The sequence below is a fragment of the Hemicordylus capensis genome, chromosome 14 (genome assembly GCF_027244095.1).
Source record: "Hemicordylus capensis ecotype Gifberg chromosome 14, rHemCap1.1.pri, whole genome shotgun sequence".
Taxonomy (NCBI): Eukaryota; Metazoa; Chordata; class Lepidosauria; order Squamata; family Cordylidae; genus Hemicordylus; species Hemicordylus capensis.
The window spans coordinates 2,404,438-2,422,340 of NC_069670.1; the positions used below are offsets into that span (position 1 = coordinate 2,404,438).

The window sequence follows — 17,903 nt, forward strand, 5'->3', positions numbered from 1 at the left end:
GCATCTCAGAGATGCCACTAGGGAGAGCCAGCGTGGTGTAGTGGCTAGAGTGCTGGACTAGGACCGGGGAGACCCAAGTTCAGCCATGAGACTTGCTGGGTGACTCTGGGCCAGTCACTTCTCTCTCAGCCTAATCTACTTCACAAGGTTGTTGTGAGGAGAAACTCAAGTATGTAGTACACCGCTCTGGGCTCCTTGGAGGAAGAGCGGGATTATAAGTGTAAAAATAAATAAATAAGCAAACAAATAAATCTCCAGGTAGGGCTGAGATGAAACCTGCAGACAGTACTGAGCCTGAGCTAGATGGACCAATGGTCTCACTCAGTCGACAGCAATCATCTTTGGGGATGGGGCTGTAGCTCAGTGGTAGAGCATCTGCTTGGCATGCAGAAGGTTCCAGGTTTAATTCCTGGCAGCATCTTCAAATGCCTCCTAACTGAATCTATAGAGAAGCCACTGCCAGTCAGTGCAGAGCTTCAGCAGCTGGACCAGTGATCTGTCTCAGTAAATAGCGACATCTTTGGGTTGGGGCCGTGAGCTAAACTGCTTTGCACGCAGAAGGTCCCAGGTTCACTCCCTGGCAGCATTTCCAGGTAAGGCTGGGAGAGACTCCTGCCTGAAACTTTGAAGAGCCGCTGCCAGTCAGAGTAGAAAATAGTATACTGAGCTCCGTGGACCGAGGGTTTGACTTGAGATAAGTATGAATGTTCCTAATCCCAATCAGAAGCGGCATCTGTCCTGAGGGCTGTGCATGCATTGCAAATGGAGTTGTGGAATGTGGTCCAGCTTCCAGTGACCATGAACTGGTGAGCAAGTAATAGTTTCATGGCTTTTTGCTGTAAGAAGCAATCTGCTGACGGAATTACCCCCAACCGAGACAGACAGTCCATCCCTAGGATCAGCTTCCTCCCTAAACTTTCATTTTTGAAAGAAAGAAAAAAGCCAAGTTTCTAAGATGTCTAGGATTTCCCCTCACGGGGCAGTTAACAAGCAGAGTTGCCACTTTTTGAACCAGCTCCTGTATCTGTCCCATTAACAGCAATTAGCAAGTTATCATGTGTAGGCTTTCCTAATTAGGCTCTATAATCTCCTTTTTCTGATTTCTGAAAATCAAGCTTCTGCTAATGAACCAGCCATGCTCCCCCACCCTGCGTGTGTTGCCAACTTCTAGCAGGCACAAAATGTGAAGTAAGACACTCCTTGTGTGGTGTGTGTAGTGGTTTGTCCTCATGATATCCTCAAAGGTATATTTTCCTTCCAAAGGAGTTGGGGCAGAGTAGTCGCTACCTTTTCCTGCCTAACATATATTCTGTGTATTTTAAAAACCTGCCTGACAGGCAGAAGTTCAAATAATCTAAAGTTTCCTTGGCAGAAAGAAGTGTATTGGTAAGGTACATAAGAACAGCCCTGCTGCTGGATCAGGCCCAAGACATATCTAGTCCATAATCCTGTTTCCCACAGTCACCCACTAGATGCCTCCGAGAAGCCCAAATGTAGCCTGCTGAATTTCCACCTGCCAAGAAGTTTAACCTGCTCAATTTCTGCCTGCCAGGAAGTTACTAAAGGCATGGAGCCCCTGATGGTGGGGAGAGAAAGGAAGCATCTCCAAATGAAGGGAGGGATGCCAAAGCATAACATCTTTTCACATTTGCAGCCAACTCTGGTTTTAATTACTACTTTTTAAATATTTGTTTTACTTTAAAGAAATGTGATAAGTCGCATTTCAAACACAAACTCAGACAAGCTCAGCTACCCGGGGGCAGAAAAATATGCACTGGTGCAGACAGCTCCACCTGCTCAATTTCTGCCTTCCAGGAGATTGTTACAATTGTGTGGGGGTCGTGTGGGGAAGGTGGCATTATCCCTTCCCTCATTCAAGATCTCCAAAGAAGAAGACCTCTTAACATCTGCATCCCAGCTCTGAGGTGTTATAATCTTGTTTTTAATAGGCCATTTATGTTCCTGCGCCCCACACAGTTTTTTACACGTGTCCGGCAGCAGCCCCAGGGAATCATATGGGTGGAAAAGCGTGATATGTATCTGAGTAAACTTAAACGTCGTCGACCCCTGCAGGGAAGGGTTAAGCTGGACCGTACGACGCGCTGCGATCCCTTTTTGACTGGATGGAAAACCGTTAGGGGGGGGGGGGGAGACGGGAAAATGGGGCGGGCCCGCCCCGCGCGCCAATTTTAAGTGAGCGGAGGGGGAGGAGCGGCCGTTAAGCCTGAGGGGAGAAAAGCGGCCCTATGGGGGGAGGGGTGACTGATGAGGCACGAGAGTGGCGTGTGCTGAGGGGAGGGGGGAGGGGCTAGCAAACCCAGTGTGGGAGGGAATCCCTCTGAGGGAAATCTTTTTAAAAAGTAAGCTTCAACTTGTTCTAAGCGCAATAAACTTGGTTCAAACTAAGCGCAAGCATGTCACACGTTTTTAAAAGCCCCCCCCCCCTCCGCCCGCCACTTTAAAACTTCAGGCAGGCTGTCGTTCAAAAGGGGCTGTTTAAATCAGAAAAATCCAATTTGGAAAGTGTTGCCACTCTTAGCTTAAGAAAAAGGGACATCTGAGCAGCAATCTCTTTCCATTTTTACTCCCCACCCCAGACACTAGTCTCCTAACCCCTCAGATCCTCCTTTGACTGGTCCCTGAATGTTTCAGAAGCCCACACACCAAACCTTACTGATTCATGCTTCTTGTTGATCCAGACCCTTCATTCATTAAAACAAAGGGACAATTACTCCTTGGGTCTGGCAACAACCAACACAGATAATATCCCAGTCTGGAACAGGAACAGAAAGAGTGAGGAAAATCTACCTTTTAGCATATTGATTTTAACAAGAGAGTTCTTAAAGGGCTTTAAGGGTAGCTAACAGGCAAAGAGTCTAGATTGCTTTTAGACTGCAAGTTCCTTGGGGCAGGGACTTGTCCTCGTGCACTTTGTAAAGCATTGATTGTGCTATCTATTTGTATTACTACTACTACGAATTTCTACCGCTCTCTCAGTAAATAAACAGTTCTGAAAGTGCTTTTAGGCTTTACATTCATGGCAGAACCACATCCAGAGCGTCTTAAAGCAGAGGGGCCCCTTACAAAAATATACATTGGATCCAGGAATTACAGATCAAGCCCTATTCACACATTACATTCAACGCACATGCAATCTGTGTTCAATGTACACACATACATAGCTGTACAAATGTACATTATTTATATATTTAAGTTCAATGCACATATAGCAATACAATTCCTAACTGCATCCTGCATATTTGGGGACCTATATCAAGGTTCATTTTTAAAGCCCTGAATGGCTTGGTTCCAAGGTATTTAAGAGAATGCCTTCTTCTGTATGAACCCTGTCGCCTATTAAGATCATCTGGGAGCACCAGGTTGCAGCTGCCACCGGCTGGGTTGTAGCAACTCAAAACTGGGCCTTTTCTACGGTTGCCCCAGGACTTTGGGACACACTTCCTTACAAAATTAGAGCCTCCCCTTCGCTAGGTGTTTTAAAGAAAAATCTGAAAACATACCTGTTTAATCAGCCTTTTAATGTATAGTTTTGAAGTTTTAGAGTTTTTATCTATATTTTAAATTGTTTTAATTGATGTTTTAATGGTTGTGTTTTTAGATTGTGAACTGCCCAGAGAGAACTGTACCATAAGGTGGTACAGAAATGTGCCACATAAATAAATATAAAGTGAAAGCATGTATCGTCTTTCACACAAAAACATGAGTACAGCCATCTCTATGCATATACAACATAACATCTGAATAGGGCTATAGTCAATCATACTTAGTTTCAAAATGGGAATTTCTTACATATTTGTTACCATAGTGGAATATGTATGAACACAACTGTTTTATCAACAGTTGACTGAAATAACAGAAAAGAAACTGAGAACATGGCAACTGCCCAGAAGCAAAGAAATTCATTGGTATGGTTCTATTAATTTTATATTTTTTGCACTCATAATGTAATGGGATTTTTAAAGTAATTAGATGTTTACAGGAATCAATAATGAAATCTACTCAGATTTCCAGCTACCCATCATCTACATAGGAATTGTACCAGAGATCAGTAGTTAATTTTCATTAACATGGAAAAAAACATGTGGTGGGCAATTTGTATTTTTTTTCTATGATGTTATCATTCCTAATCTGAAATTGCCTCTCTCAAGTGGGGTGGGGAGGGGACATGTATAATCCTTGAAAATTTTCAGACATGGACCAGAAGAAAGGGCTTTCCCCCTACTCTTTTTATTCTTCAGATCTTTTGACATCATTGTCCATCATATTTCTAAATTTCTCAGCCACCACGAGCTTACCCAGATGGAGCTTTTAGCTCACATCTCCACCAGAATGGAGGGTGTGCGTTCACATATTGCATGGAGTCCGTGCAACATCTCAGAGGACCCTCCATATATAACCCCTGCTAACTGAGCAAAGAGGCACCTTTTAACGTGGTGATTCTCTTTATTTAGCACGGGGAGAGTAACTGGCCCTATCCACCCCCAGCACAGGACCTGCTGTGACTGTCGCTGGTGTCTATCTTATGTTTCTTTTAGATTGTGAGCCCTTTGGGGACAGGGATCCATCTTATTTATTTATTTTTTTCTGTGCAAACCGCCCTGAGCCATTTTTGGAAGGGTGGTATAGAAATTGAATAAATAAATAAAAACAACATTGACAATAAAATTCAGCCATCTCAGGTCCTTGGGAAGGACTCGATGTCTGGATAAAACAAACCAGTCAATAACACCTGTCTGACTGTGTAAATAAATAAATATAATAATAATACATGATCCAGGTTTTCCCTGCATATTGGAGCCTAGCCCAATTTATGAATGGCGTAAAAAAAACCCACTTTTTGCATCAGAGTATCTGATATGCCCCAAATTTGCAGTAAAACCTTAGTAAACCTGCAGTAAAGCCTGCTCTCTGGGAAACCTCCATGAGGACCTGGAGCTTTTGGCCCTCCATAGCACGTCATAGAAGCTACTTGTGCATACTGTTTGTATTATCTTAACATAATTAGCACAAGAATATGAAAAGCCAATTCAACCTAAAAGCTAATCTTTATAAAAATGCCTGATTTATTGGAAGATTAATTCTCCCCTCTTTACTTTTTAGAGTGCAGCAATATTTCCCAACAAAATAGCAACAGAGCAGCAATCACTGGTATTAGTGAAGCGAATGCTTGCAGTAGCTGTCTCTTGCATTACTTACCTAAGAGGGATCTTTCCAGAAGATGCATATGGAACGAGATATTTAGATGGTAATGGCTATTCCTTGTGGAATAAGCGTTCTTTACGAGTGGTTGATAAATATACAGTCACAGTGTGATATTTAGAATATACATGAATGATGTCCAAGAAAAGTACTATATCTGTACATAATAATTAGCTTTAGCCAGGGCTGGGATTAAAGGGCAGGGGGACTGCCCTTCATAACTTTTGTGATTATTCCCTCAGTTGCTGTTTTTAGTAGGCTATGTGTGGGGCATGATTTGGTTAAAAATAGGGGGAATTGCGTGGTGTGTGGATTTTACAAAGGGCCCCCCATAATTTCAGCACTAGGCTTAGCTAGGTTAAAATGTTATTGTGGCAAACGGCTGTTGATTGACAGATCTTTATCCTGTGCTTGTTCAAAGGACAAGAAATAAATTTGTTTTTATAATTTATGAATACAGTATTGTAGATTGTATATTGGGTAAGGTTTCCTTTTTGTGTCTTTTAAGATCTTTGTGTGAAAATACTAAGAGAAGACAAAAACTGTCCAGGCTCCAGTCAACTGGTGAAATGGTAAGTTGTTGTCAATTGTTATTTCCACATAGTGGATAGGGCCCCATCAGGGGCTCACCGAAGCCTTGTATATTACAGATCACCAACATATCAACAGCAACTGTATGGGAGAACATAACTACAGTCTGTCATCATCATACTTATATGCGTGTGCACATTTTTGATTTCCTATTTGTATCAAATCCATCTTAAATATGATGAAACTAATTTTTGGTTAAGAAAACAATGGTAAACATTAATGAATAATAGCAAGACAGAAAATTGCACAATAGAAACTGATGAGCATTTCTGTTTTATAAATAAATACAGACATGTATGAAGCAGCAGCTTTGTTTGATTTTCATAGGATGTTAGGATGTTACGACGCACTGCAGAAAAAATATGTAAGTTGTACCTTATTTTAACTATAATGAGCTACTATATGTTAATAACTAATCTGTTTCAGCATAACCACTAAATCTTGTAGCACCTTATTTCATAGATTAAGCTGGAGTTATAGCGATGAAAGATACTGAAAATGTTTCTGTTTTCAAATTAATTTTTATTTCCTTTAATTTTAAACAGCTGAGGTTGATCGTCTTGGCAGTAAGTTTTGGGTTTTTAAAAATAATATGTCTACATTTCAAAATAAACTAGTGCTATATCTGGTATATTTAACTTGCTATTGTGTTGATTATATTATTATTTATCTTTTAAAATAGGTCTACACTAATCAGGAGAATCCTCAGGTATGTTTATGATGATATTGTATTCACAGCTATACAAATTGCAGTTGATCCAAACATACTTTGTACTGGATCAAAACATACATTGACATTCTTATGAAGACATACAGGTGAAACTCGGAAAATTAGAATATCGTGCAAAAGTCCATTAATTTCAGTAATGCAAATTAAAAGGTGAAACTGATATATGAGACAGACGCATTACATGCAAAGCGAGATAAGTCAAGCCTTAATTTGTTATAATTGTGATGATCATGGCGTACAGCTCATGAAAACCCCAAATCCACAATCTCAGAAAATTAGAATATTACATGGAACCAATAAGACAAGGATTGTAGAATAGAACAATATCGGACCTCCAAAAAGTATAAGCATGCATATGTATTCAGTTCTTGGTTTGGGCCCCTTTTGCAGCAATTACTGCCTCAATGCGGCGTGGCATGGATGCTATCAGCCTGTGGCACTGATGAGGTATTATGGAAGACCAGGATGCTTCATTAGCGGCCTTCAGCTCTTCTGCATTGTTTGGTCTCATGTCTCTCATCCTTCTCTTGGCAATGCCCCATAGATTCTCTATGGGGTCAGGTCAGGCGAGTTTGCTGGCCAATCAAGCACAGTACACTGTATACTTTTCAGAGGTCCGATATTGTTCTATTCTACAATCCTTGTCTTCTTGGTTCCATGTAATATTCTAATTTTCTGGGATTGTGGATTTGGGGTTTTCATGAGCTGTACGCCATGATCATCACAATTATAACAAATTAAGGCTTGACTTATCTCGCTTTGCATGTAATGCGTCTGTCTCATATATCAGTTTCACCTTTTCATTTGCATTACTGAAATTAATGGACTTTTGCATGATATTCTAATTTTCCAAGTTTCACCTGTATGCTGAAACAGACTTTGATCAACGGGATGGTTAAACGATTACATTGTGCCTAATAGTGACCACAGTTAAAGAAACTGAATGGAAATGAATATGACGAATAATTATATATACCACTTTTCGTCAAAAGCTCTCAAAGCGGTTTACATAGCTATCAATCAATCAATCAATCAATAAAATGGCTCTCTGTCCCCAACAGCTCACAATCTTTAAAAGAAACATAAGATAGACCACAGCCACTGGAGGGATGCTGTGCTGGGGCTGGATAGGGCCAGTTGCTCTCCCCCTGCTAAATAGAGAATCACCATTTTAAAAAGTGGTGCTCTCATTAATCAGTTAGCAGGGAAATGATTAAACTAGCCACTTGAAGGGTAGTTTGTTTCCCCATTCAAAAGAATCCAGAAGCCACAATATAAAATCCAAAATGACTTGTCGTGAACATCAAGTTTCTAAGTTGTCCAAAACCCTTCATCAAGCTGAATGTTAAGGAGAGCAAAGGTAGGAGAAAGAGAAAAATAAAGCTAGACCCAGAAATAAGAGCCCAGAGGTCCTCAGTTTATAACCATTTTAAATAGAGGGCTAGAGGAATTCCACGGATTTTACTGGATCAGCCTCACTAAGTGCCAGAAACTGGTTTTAGGAGACAGCCAGGAATAGTGGAACAAAGAAACAAGAATGACTGAACCCCCATTTGTGGAAAATGTAATCCAGCCATTTCTTGTAATACAGTATAACACTTGTATTATTTGACCCAGAGAGCAATAAAGTAGATATCCACAAGGTGTCACCCTAGCTCTGTCTGATGTGATTATCATATTAATTCTTCATAATAAATGTGCAGTTCAAAACTCTTGGGTTGCTGTTTTTTTCTTTCTCCCTCCCCTCAGTTTACATGTGCTGAATTATACTGGTGACCTTAATACTGAGCATCTTATTTAGAAGAGGTATTTTATTTAGAAACAGAACAGACAAGTCATCACTCCAGATAAGTTGTTGCGAAAAGTGATTAAAATTAAACTGAAGACTTCAGTCTGCTTCAAATCAAAGTCTGTGCTGAAGTGCATTCAACTTTAGTGGAATTCAGTTGTACAAGTGCATTGTACTAGTGTGGTTGAAGCATAACTCTTTTAATTGAATTATAGTGAATGGATTGAACCTAGGGAGAGCCCTGCTGGACCAGATCAAATGTCCATCTGGTCCAGCATCCTGTTTCTGTCAGTGACCAAGCAGACGCCTCTGGGAAACTCACAAGCAGGGCATGAATGCAATAACTCTCCCCATATTTTTTGGTCCTAAGCACAAAAAACAAAAGCAAAATAGAACTGGTAATGTATTTCATTTTCCTTGCTATTTCTCATAATACATACTAGACACATAACTACGATGTTTTCCATTTAGACTGTTACAGAATGCTACCAATTTAAGTTCAAATACACTGACCAAGGAGCAGCGATGGATTTCACCAGGTATTCTCCTTTCACTCCCCACCCCCTTCACTGTGCAGTTTTATGAGACATTTCTCTAACAAGGTGGGGGAAACCAAAATGTGTTATTTGATACCAGGAACGGAACGTTAACAAAGCCCTGTTCAACAAGGAAACATCACTACTCTTCTTTCTGTTGCTTCAGAACAAATATTCAATAACAGCCAACTCTCAATTGGTCTCTTGTTTGTTAGGAAGGCATCACAGACTTGGCCTAGAAAATATTACCAGATTGCAAATATACAGTGTTTTGGATTCCTATTTTCATTGGTAGAAACACATACAGAAAGGTTTCTTTTTCAGAGTATTATTTTAAATATTTATAAATTTTCCAATACAGTTAAAATCCATTACTTGCTCATTACTTCTTGGCATTTTAATTTATTCCAATATTATTCTGAAATGCTACACAGAATTACTCCATTAATGAATATATCAACATTTCAGTAATAGCCTGAGAATAAATCTCAATATCAGTTCTTATGCACATGGGTCATGAATGTTCATATGATGCAGCAGGTGACATTTTTTGCAAAGAGAATGTCTATTTATTTAATTTAATTAATTAATTTATTTATACATATTTGTACACCGCCCAAAATGCAAGTCTCTGGGCAGTTCACAACAAAACAATAAAACAACAAATAAAAAGGTTAAAACATTACAATAATTTTAAGATTTGAAACATTAAAACTATTAAAAAACATCAAACTATTAAAACAGTATCTAATTAAAAGCCTGAATGATAGTGTCTTGACTGCCTTTTTAAAAGTTGTAAGAGATGGGGATGCTCTTATTTCGGCAGGGAGCACGTTCTCTCTTCAAAGGGAATGGTTGATGAGCAACAGGGCAAGGAGGAGGAACTGAGTGAGCTGAGTTGGGGTTTGGTGATTAGACAAGTGGTGGTGGTGGGGACTGGGAATATCATTACTTTGATGACAGACGCTACCTATCCTTGTTCTGCAATATAATCTATGACTGTTTTGTGCTCTTTAGTAAAAACCAGGGGAAGAGTTCCAACATCACATGTGCAGATACTAAGAAAGCAAGTATTTTGCTGATACGAAAGATTTATGTCCTGATGCAGAATTTAGGTCCTCTACCTGATGACATTTGTCTGACAATGAAACTCTTCTATTATGATGAAGGTACAATTTTAAATCTTAATTCTGCTTAGCAAAGATACATCAAAATCAAAACTGATAAAACAAACATTTTCTATTATGGAATATGACAAACCTTTCTTTGTAGTTACGCCACCTGACTACCAACCACCTGGATTCAAAGAAGGTGATTCTGAAGGGATGGAATTTGAGGGGGAACCAATGTACCTAAATGTGGGTGAGGTTCCCACCCCTTTTCATATGTTAAAAGTTAAAGTGACAACACAGAAAGAGCGAATGGAGCACATTGATAAAGCCATACTGAAGCAGAGCAACTCTTTGACTCCTCCAAAGGCATATCTTGATGCAGAACAAGAGCAGAAAAATGATGTAAGAACTTGGAAATTATGGCTTTTATGGGTCAGAATTTCCAGACATCATGATTTGCATCTTTAAAATGTCATAACAAAACATTCAGTTCTTCTGAAGATGTTCTTGTTTATGTTCCTTTTGCAGGAGGTTTTTATTGCAGAAAATAAAACAAGGGAGCAGACGAACACTCGCAAAGATTTGCTTGTGGGAGGAGGTACAAAGCATATATAATCTAGGACTGCTCTGTTTTTATACTAGTACATAATTGTGTGTTTTCTACTAAAAATAACTGAACGTTGGATATTTGGAGAGATTCTTCAGGTTTGAAATTGGGTTTTCAGTCTGTACTTATGATGCCAGGAAAGGTTAGCACAAGTCCCACATACAGTTAATGCCTGTGGAAATTGGGCTAGAGGAGAACAAAGGAGCAATCTTTATCCTACTCAGAGTGTTCCCACTCTGAGAACAGTGAAAGCTAGAGCCTTCCCAATGAGTTACTATTTCTGTCAATCTGATGTTGAGAATGTAGTAAGTACAGAAATATAAACTGTAGTAAATCTGAATATTTGTTTAATTCTTTCAAACACCACCCACAGAACTAAATTTAACATGTGAAGAAGATGAAAATATGAGAACAGAAGGAAGCCAAGCTCTCTCCATCAATAATTCTCAGGTATAAAGCTGCATTCCCCCCACCCCCATTCTCATCTGACTTTTAATGATTTCCAAAGCATTCCGGATTTAGCAGCCAGAGAAACATTTGCAAATTTAAGAAGTGTAGCAGAATCTAACAATTTGTTGGGAATGCCTTCAGACTATAGATATTGCCTGTATTGGTGCTTTAGAACTTCCCCAAACAAATGAATAGTCAAACAACTGACCAGTCTCATCTCCATTGCTTTGACAATGTGGTGATTTTTCTTTCCTGGTTTGATTTGGTTTGAAAGGGCACATAAGAACATAGGCCTTATACTGAGTCAGACTATTCTGGCAATGGCTTTGCAAGGTGTCAGGCAGGAGTCTTTCTCAGCCCTACCTGAGGATACCAGGGATTGAACCTGCAATCTTCTGCACTGCGAAATAGATGCTCTTCCACTGCCCCATACAGCCAAAAAATCACTTGAGCCGTGATGTGGCCGCTCTGCAAATGGGATCCACTGGGATCCATCTACACATTTTTCAGAACCAACCTCAAGGAAAACCAGTTAGTTTGCCGGGCCCCAGAAATCAGGAGAAGACAGCAGTGATTGGTTGGTGACTGTATCATCATTAACCCACCTCCCCATCCTGCTCACTGGGGCAGTTTTTCAACTTAATTTTTTAAAAAGTGAGTAATTAACTTAATTGTACCTATTAAAATCAGATCACCTGGAAAACTGGTGACCAAATCAGCATTCATAGTGTTGGTCTGCACATTTGTTAACTGAATCACAAGGACAAGAGATGTTAGGCATACTCTGCAAGGAATTGGGGCAGGGCGGCTCTGCAGCAATTAAGTGTTTGTACACAGCCCAAGAGTCCAAACCAAAGCTGAAGCAATACACTTCTAAGAGCACTGTTTAACTATTTTGTTTAACTATTTTTAGGTAGAGCATCTAGTAAATGAGACATCAAAACTTGAAGTATCTGAGGGCAAGACCCGAAGTGGAAAGAGATTTCAACGAAGCACAGTGAGTATCTTATTTTTAAAGAATGAGCAAAACACTCTCTTGAAACATCAAAATGAGATCAAACAATTCAGAAATACATAACACCATTGTTCTTAATGCATGAGCCCACAATTATCTCAGTTTTCTGATTAATACAAGCAGGAGTTAGGATTATGATTAATTCATTATCAATTGTTCATAAATTATTAATGCATGTCTATAGCATTTTTTCCTGCAGTACTCCAAGTGCATTATGCTTCTTATTTCAGTAATCTTCACTGGAAGCTTGTGACTTCCCCAAGGGCACTTTCGTGAGGTGTATGCCTGAATGAGAATTTGAACCTGGACTCTGTCTCTAGCATCTCAAACCAGAACTTGATCTACCTGTTGGGAATTTATTTGACTGTAAAACCTCTAGAGGCCAGGCTGCATCCCTATTGTGTGCTTTCACATCTAGCATATTTGGGCACTAAATAGTCATTAAACAATAATAGCAGTAGAGTGAGTTTCTCCATCGCAGATTTTCCAAAATATAATACTGGAGCATAGGATTTGTATAGGCTCATTAGTTGCATACTTTTAAAATTGCCTTTTGCAGCTGTTATTCTCTCCAAATTCATTGAATTCAGGAGAAATGGAAATTGCAGTGCCAGCTAGCTAAACACACATACACACACAGACATGCCCTTTGGCTGTGGCCCCTGCTCTCTGCCTATCCAGCACTTATCTGCAGAGGCAAACACTGAACATGGGAAGAGTTTCTACTAGAGGTCCAGAAACTTGGACACAGGCACTGAACACATGATGGGAGTCCCATTTCCATCTCACCACACTCAGTGAACATGTTTCTAGGGCTATTATTGCAGTGGTGAAGTAAACTTCCTACAAAAACAGGAGGCTGTCAGTTTGAATCCCCACTGGTGTGTTTCCCAGAATATGGGAAACTCCTATATCGGGCAGCAGCAATACAAGAAGGTGCTGAAAGGCATCATCTCATACTGTGCAGGACATGGCAATGGTAAACCCCTCCTGTATTCTACCAAAGAAAACCACATGGCTCTGTGGTCACCAAGAGTCAACACAGACTCAATGGCAGAACTTTACTTTATTACAACCCAAACTGAGCTCCTGAGACAGGGGAGAGGAAACATTTAAATACATGATCTGATTATACTACAAATATTTATATGCTGCTTTTCAACCAAAGTTCCTGAAACAGTTTACATAGATATAAATAAATAAAATGACTCCCTGTCTGTCCCCAAAGGGCTCACAATCTAAAAAGGAAACATAAGATAGACACCAGCAACAGCCACTGGAGGGATGTTGTGCTGGGTCTGGATAGGGCCAGTTACTCTCCCCCTGCTAAATAAAGAGAATCACCACTTTTAAAAGGTGCCTCTTTGCCCAGTTAGCAGGGGAAGCTTTTATATGTAATCCTGAGGGCTAGTTTCTTTTTTGTCAAATAAAAGCAGGTGTGTGTGTGCGCGCGCATGCAGATACACATGCATGTCCCCCAATCCATTATCAGGTTTTAGCAGTACATGCTTCAAGAGATCTCTCAGGTTTTGAAACTTATGATTAACTCGTTTGGCAGGCAAAATTTAATTGGTATTATGGCATGCATACATGGCAGCTCAGGAACAATAACATCTCCACCTTATATCTATATTGCCAGTGCTGTTTTCCCCTACTTTCCCCCGGGTCCTGGCTCTGTTACAGTTTTACACTGAATTTGGTGCTGGGTCAGTGGAGAAACATTTCTCTGTACACATCTACTGGCTGATTTACTGACATAAAGTTTTTCATCTATAAGCATTGTGACGATTCCAGTGGAATCAGCAACTTAGGAAGTGCCCTTCAGAATGTACAGTGGTGAAAGTAAATCATATGTCGTCACAACCAAGGTAGGGCTTGCCCTTACTGTCGCCACTCTTAAGAGTCCTTCATTAATTTTTAACACAAGCCGAGGAAGAGTAGCAGCCTACGGATGTGCATCGTGCTTAATAGCCATCTGCAGATCTCTTTTCTAGAGCTAACTGCTCTTCTGTCTCTGCAAAGGGTGGTGCAGAAAACAGGAAACAGCAGGTTGGAGCAAAGTGTCCTAAAGAACACCAAAAGAGAAGCAGCTCGGAATCAGGCAAGCCAGTAAGTTCTTACATTGTGTTACATAAAAAGCAGCAAGAATTCTCCCTGCAGGTGGTGTTTCTCCACCTCCATAGTTTTGGTGTGAAAACCAGGACAATTACGGCATAAGAATGTATAAGAGCCCTGCTAGATCAGTCCAAAGGTCCATCTACTCCAGGATCCTATTTCCCAAGGTGGGCAACCATGAGAAACCAGAAGCCCACAAGCAGGACATGAAAGGAACAGCCCATCTCCTTTGTATGTCCTCCACATCTGCTATCCTGAAGGAAACTGAAGGTTCTAGCTATACACTCCATACAGCCATCATGACATAGCCATTGATAGATGTATCCCCTATAAAGGATGGAAGAATTAGGTGATTTACAGAGGAAGGGGTTACTGATATTTCAGAATGAATATGTCCAATTCTAGCCCCCTTATATTGGAATTCAGTAATGCCACCCTTACACCTGTATTTTTAGACAATTCCAATATCATCATGGAGGTGAACTCCATATAAAATCATCATAGATGTGATTAGAATCAGACCCATATGTGTCTTGCGTGTCACAGTCTGCATTGTTGTCTTTTATTTTGCCAGGTCTATCATTTTGAATTCTCTTCTAGTCAAGACTCGGGACCTAAACGGAGAAAATTTAGTGAACCAAAGGAGCAGTTCTAGATATTCACTTAATAATGCTTTCTTTCGATTTTTTTAAAAGACTACTCTTCTCATTGTAATTAGTATTTTGCATTTTAGAGGCAAACTGTTAAACTTTTAGACACTGAATGTTCTTTGATGCCTTTTATTGGCAGTCAAGGGCACAGAGTTTTAATTCAAATAAGAATACAACTCAAGGTGAGAGGCCCAAATATAACCTATCAGCCTGGATGGAGTGGGTAGCTGCTATTGTCTGAGGACAACATAAATTAGCTGCTGCATTGAGGCCTGATTTCAACATGCAAATATAATGTGTGATCTTATACATAGCCAACTTCATGTTTAGCTCAGGTTCTCAACTATCACACATGCAGTGTCCCTGGTTACAGATCTCTGGTGTGCTAATCTTGCATGCACAGGTGAAATGAAGTACCACGAGTGGTTCAAATCACACCTGAGGAAAACTTACTTAAGGAGCAACTAGGACAAATTATTTCAAGAGACTTTTCTAATAAGGCTTAACAAATGTTTTTTTCCTGTGTTCAGAGTGAATCTTGCTGACCTAACACAAAATCTGAGTTTTGGCAAAATAGCATGCAAGAAACAAAAAGTTAAATGTTTGTGTTGTCAATCTGACACCAGTAACAGCTGCACTGTTAAAAGGATAAAAGAAAATCAGACAGCTAACATTTCAAGTTTTGTTTTTTCCCCTAGTTCCTAACACAAAACTGAACCTTTAGACATTGTTCTGATAGCTAAAAGACGTTTCATAAACAGGAATTGTAACCATTGACTAAAACATAGCCTACTCATATTTATTAGTTTGTATGAGAGATGGTTATCAGTAGTCAAAAAAAGCTCTATTATTTTTAATTTTTTGCAAAATGCAGAGTCTTCTTGAACTTTCAATTAATCAGAATAATCTCAGGTAACACTGATGGTAACACTAATGTTACAACATTTAAAAAAATAGCTAAGAGTTTGTAACCAACCAATGGCTCAATCCAGAGAACATTAATTACATTAAGTCCATGGAATGCAAAGTTGCAACCCACTGCAATCGCAGTGATGTCAACAGCACAGCTAACTTTCTCTGGATCAGGGCTAATAACTTTTAAAACAACGATTATCTTATTTTCCCTTACAAGAAGCATTTTCAAGAGATCGAGGAGGGGATGGAAGTTATGCCATACCCTTCTTAAAACATAATGGTTGTATAATTTCGATTCAAGAATGTATTGATTTGTAATGAAACGTTCACAGAGGTCTGCAAGGCATGTACATTCTGTTTCAGATCTTCCGATTTTATAGCCACAATAAAATATTTACAGTTTGAACAATTTGGCTCTGTTCAGAACATTTGTTTTAAGAGCTGAGCCCGCCTCTCTGCGGGGTGTTCTTTTGGGTGCTCTCGGTCTTTCTGTGTTACAGGCACCAAACGATGTGCAAGAAACGGCTTGCGCGTTTGTCCAGCACCACATCTTGGTTTCACAGAGCACCAGCAACATACTTGGCACCAAAGAATCACAGGCAGAATCTAAGCATGTTAGCATTTTGAAAGGACCTTGGAGGTCGTCTAGTCCAACCCCATTTGGTGCAAGGAGCTGCTACAGCAGTGGTTCTCAACCTCTCCCCCCCGCAGACGACTTGGAAATGGTTTGGCGTCTTGGCTGAGACGCCTAGGCAGGGCAGCAGCTGGACAGAGATGCTCCATGGACGTGAAGCTGTCGTGCCGTAGCCGCTGAGAAGCAGCTGCCAGAGGCAGCTCTCCCTTCATCCCCGACCTCCTGGATGGAGCTTACAGGCCACTTGTGGTTCACAGATCACCATTTGAGGCTCCCCGACAGACTGCCACCCCACCTGTTTGAAACCTCAAGCGAAAGAGAGCCCACCACTGTACGGCACAAGGCAGACTGTTCCCTTGGCAAACAGCTCATATAAATAGGACCTCCCTCCTAATGTTTTGCTTGACTCCGCTTCTTTGTCATTTCAGCCCTCTGGTTCTAGTCCTGCCCTCAAGAGAACAAGTCTGCTCTTTCTTCTGTGTGGTAGCAAGCTCGTAGCCAACTGGTGGCATGGTATATATACCTGCCACACCAAAAAATCCCCTTTCCTCCCCAACCTCACTGACCATTTCCACTGAACATTTTATAACCTGCCCCCCCTGACTTCTGCAACCCACCCCAAAAATTTTGAGGCTGGTTACAGGCCTGTGTGGCAGCCCTTCAGAGATCTGAAGACAGCTCTCATATCTCCCCTTCGTCTTCTCTTCTCCAGGATAAATGTGCCCTGCTCCTTCCACCGTTTGTCATAGGACTCAATTTTCAGACCCTTCACCACCTTTGCTGTCCTCTGTGCCCATTCCAGTTTATCCGTGTCCTTAAAATATGGTGCCCAGAACTGGACACAGTATCCTCAGCAGGGATCTACAAATATGAGTTTAGCTCACCAGCCAAACCAGCCCTTATCTGCAGTGCCACTGATCCTCTCTCCCCTCAGACCCTTTGGTGTACAGGAAGAGGTTTGGGGAGAGAAGCAGGTCTTCTGCCATTTGCCCTGGGATCTGGAGATGGGAAGGAACAGTGGGAGCCCCCTCCTACTGCTCTGAGAGGATTCCTGCCATTTCTTCCCATCTCAAAAATGAGAGTGGAAATGAAACCTCTGGTGAGGAGGACTGTGGAGTACTGGCTGCCCTGCTTGCTAGAGGGTCAGAGACACTTGCCATGGGCAAGTGGATTTGTAGATGCCCGATTCTGAGTGAGGTTTGATCAGTGCAGAAGAGAGTAGAACAAGTTAAAACATACACAAAAATCCTAAAACAATTTAGACACTCTAAAAGTCAAAAAAGATTAACACTTAAAAATTTAAGACGCTTGGGTGAAGAGGTGGGTTTTCAAGTGCTTTTAAAAAATGGTCAGAGATGGAGAGGATCATATTTCAGGATGGAGCGCATTCCACAGTCTAGGGGCAGCAATCGAGAAGGCCTGTCCCTGTGTGGCCACCAGCCAAGCTGGTGGCAACTGGAGATGGACCTCTCCAGGCGACCTCAATGGGTGGTGGGGATCATAATGAAGAAGATGTTCTCTTAGATACCCAGGGCCTAA

At 40.7% G+C, this 17,903-nt stretch overlaps 1 protein-coding gene and 1 non-coding gene across 10 annotated transcripts; both read left to right on the top strand.

The window, feature by feature from the left end:
- Positions 1–349: 349 nt before the first annotated feature.
- TRNAA-GGC (transfer RNA alanine (anticodon GGC)) lies at positions 350–421 on the top strand. The gene has a single exon. It is a non-coding gene; the product is annotated as a tRNA-Ala (tRNA).
- A 148-nt stretch (positions 422–569) lies between these two features.
- HORMAD1 (HORMA domain containing 1) lies at positions 570–16,139 on the top strand. 9 transcript variants are annotated; one of them, XM_053277297.1, is made up of 15 exons: positions 570–593; positions 3,862–3,926; positions 5,122–5,266; positions 5,729–5,792; positions 6,139–6,175; positions 6,357–6,377; positions 6,494–6,520; positions 8,802–8,869; positions 9,884–10,035; positions 10,139–10,380; positions 10,507–10,576; positions 10,959–11,035; positions 11,949–12,032; positions 14,073–14,159; positions 14,740–16,139. In XM_053277297.1, the coding sequence occupies exons 2-15, from the start codon at positions 3,894–3,896 to the stop codon at positions 14,818–14,820; spliced, it is 1,188 nt and encodes a 395-aa protein (XP_053133272.1). In that variant the 5' UTR covers positions 570–593; positions 3,862–3,893; the 3' UTR covers positions 14,821–16,139. The 9 variants fall into 9 exon arrangements, with proteins under 9 accessions (XP_053133272.1, XP_053133269.1, XP_053133270.1 ...); XM_053277294.1 differs by lacking the exon at positions 570–593 and adding an exon at positions 1,806–1,925; XM_053277295.1 differs by lacking the exon at positions 570–593 and adding an exon at positions 2,065–2,133.
- Positions 16,140–17,903: the final 1,764 nt, after the last annotated feature.

Coding starts and splice junctions, on each gene's coding strand:
- HORMAD1 (XM_053277297.1), top strand. CDS start 3,894: ATGGCAACTGCCCAGAAGCAAAGAAATTCATTG. Junction 6,176..6,356: donor ACGCACTGCAGAAAAAATAT/GTAAGTTGTACC, acceptor AATTTTAAACAG/CTGAGGTTGATCGTCTTGGC. Junction 14,160..14,739: donor GCTCGGAATCAGGCAAGCCA/GTAAGTTCTTAC, acceptor TTATTTTGCCAG/GTCTATCATTTTGAATTCTC.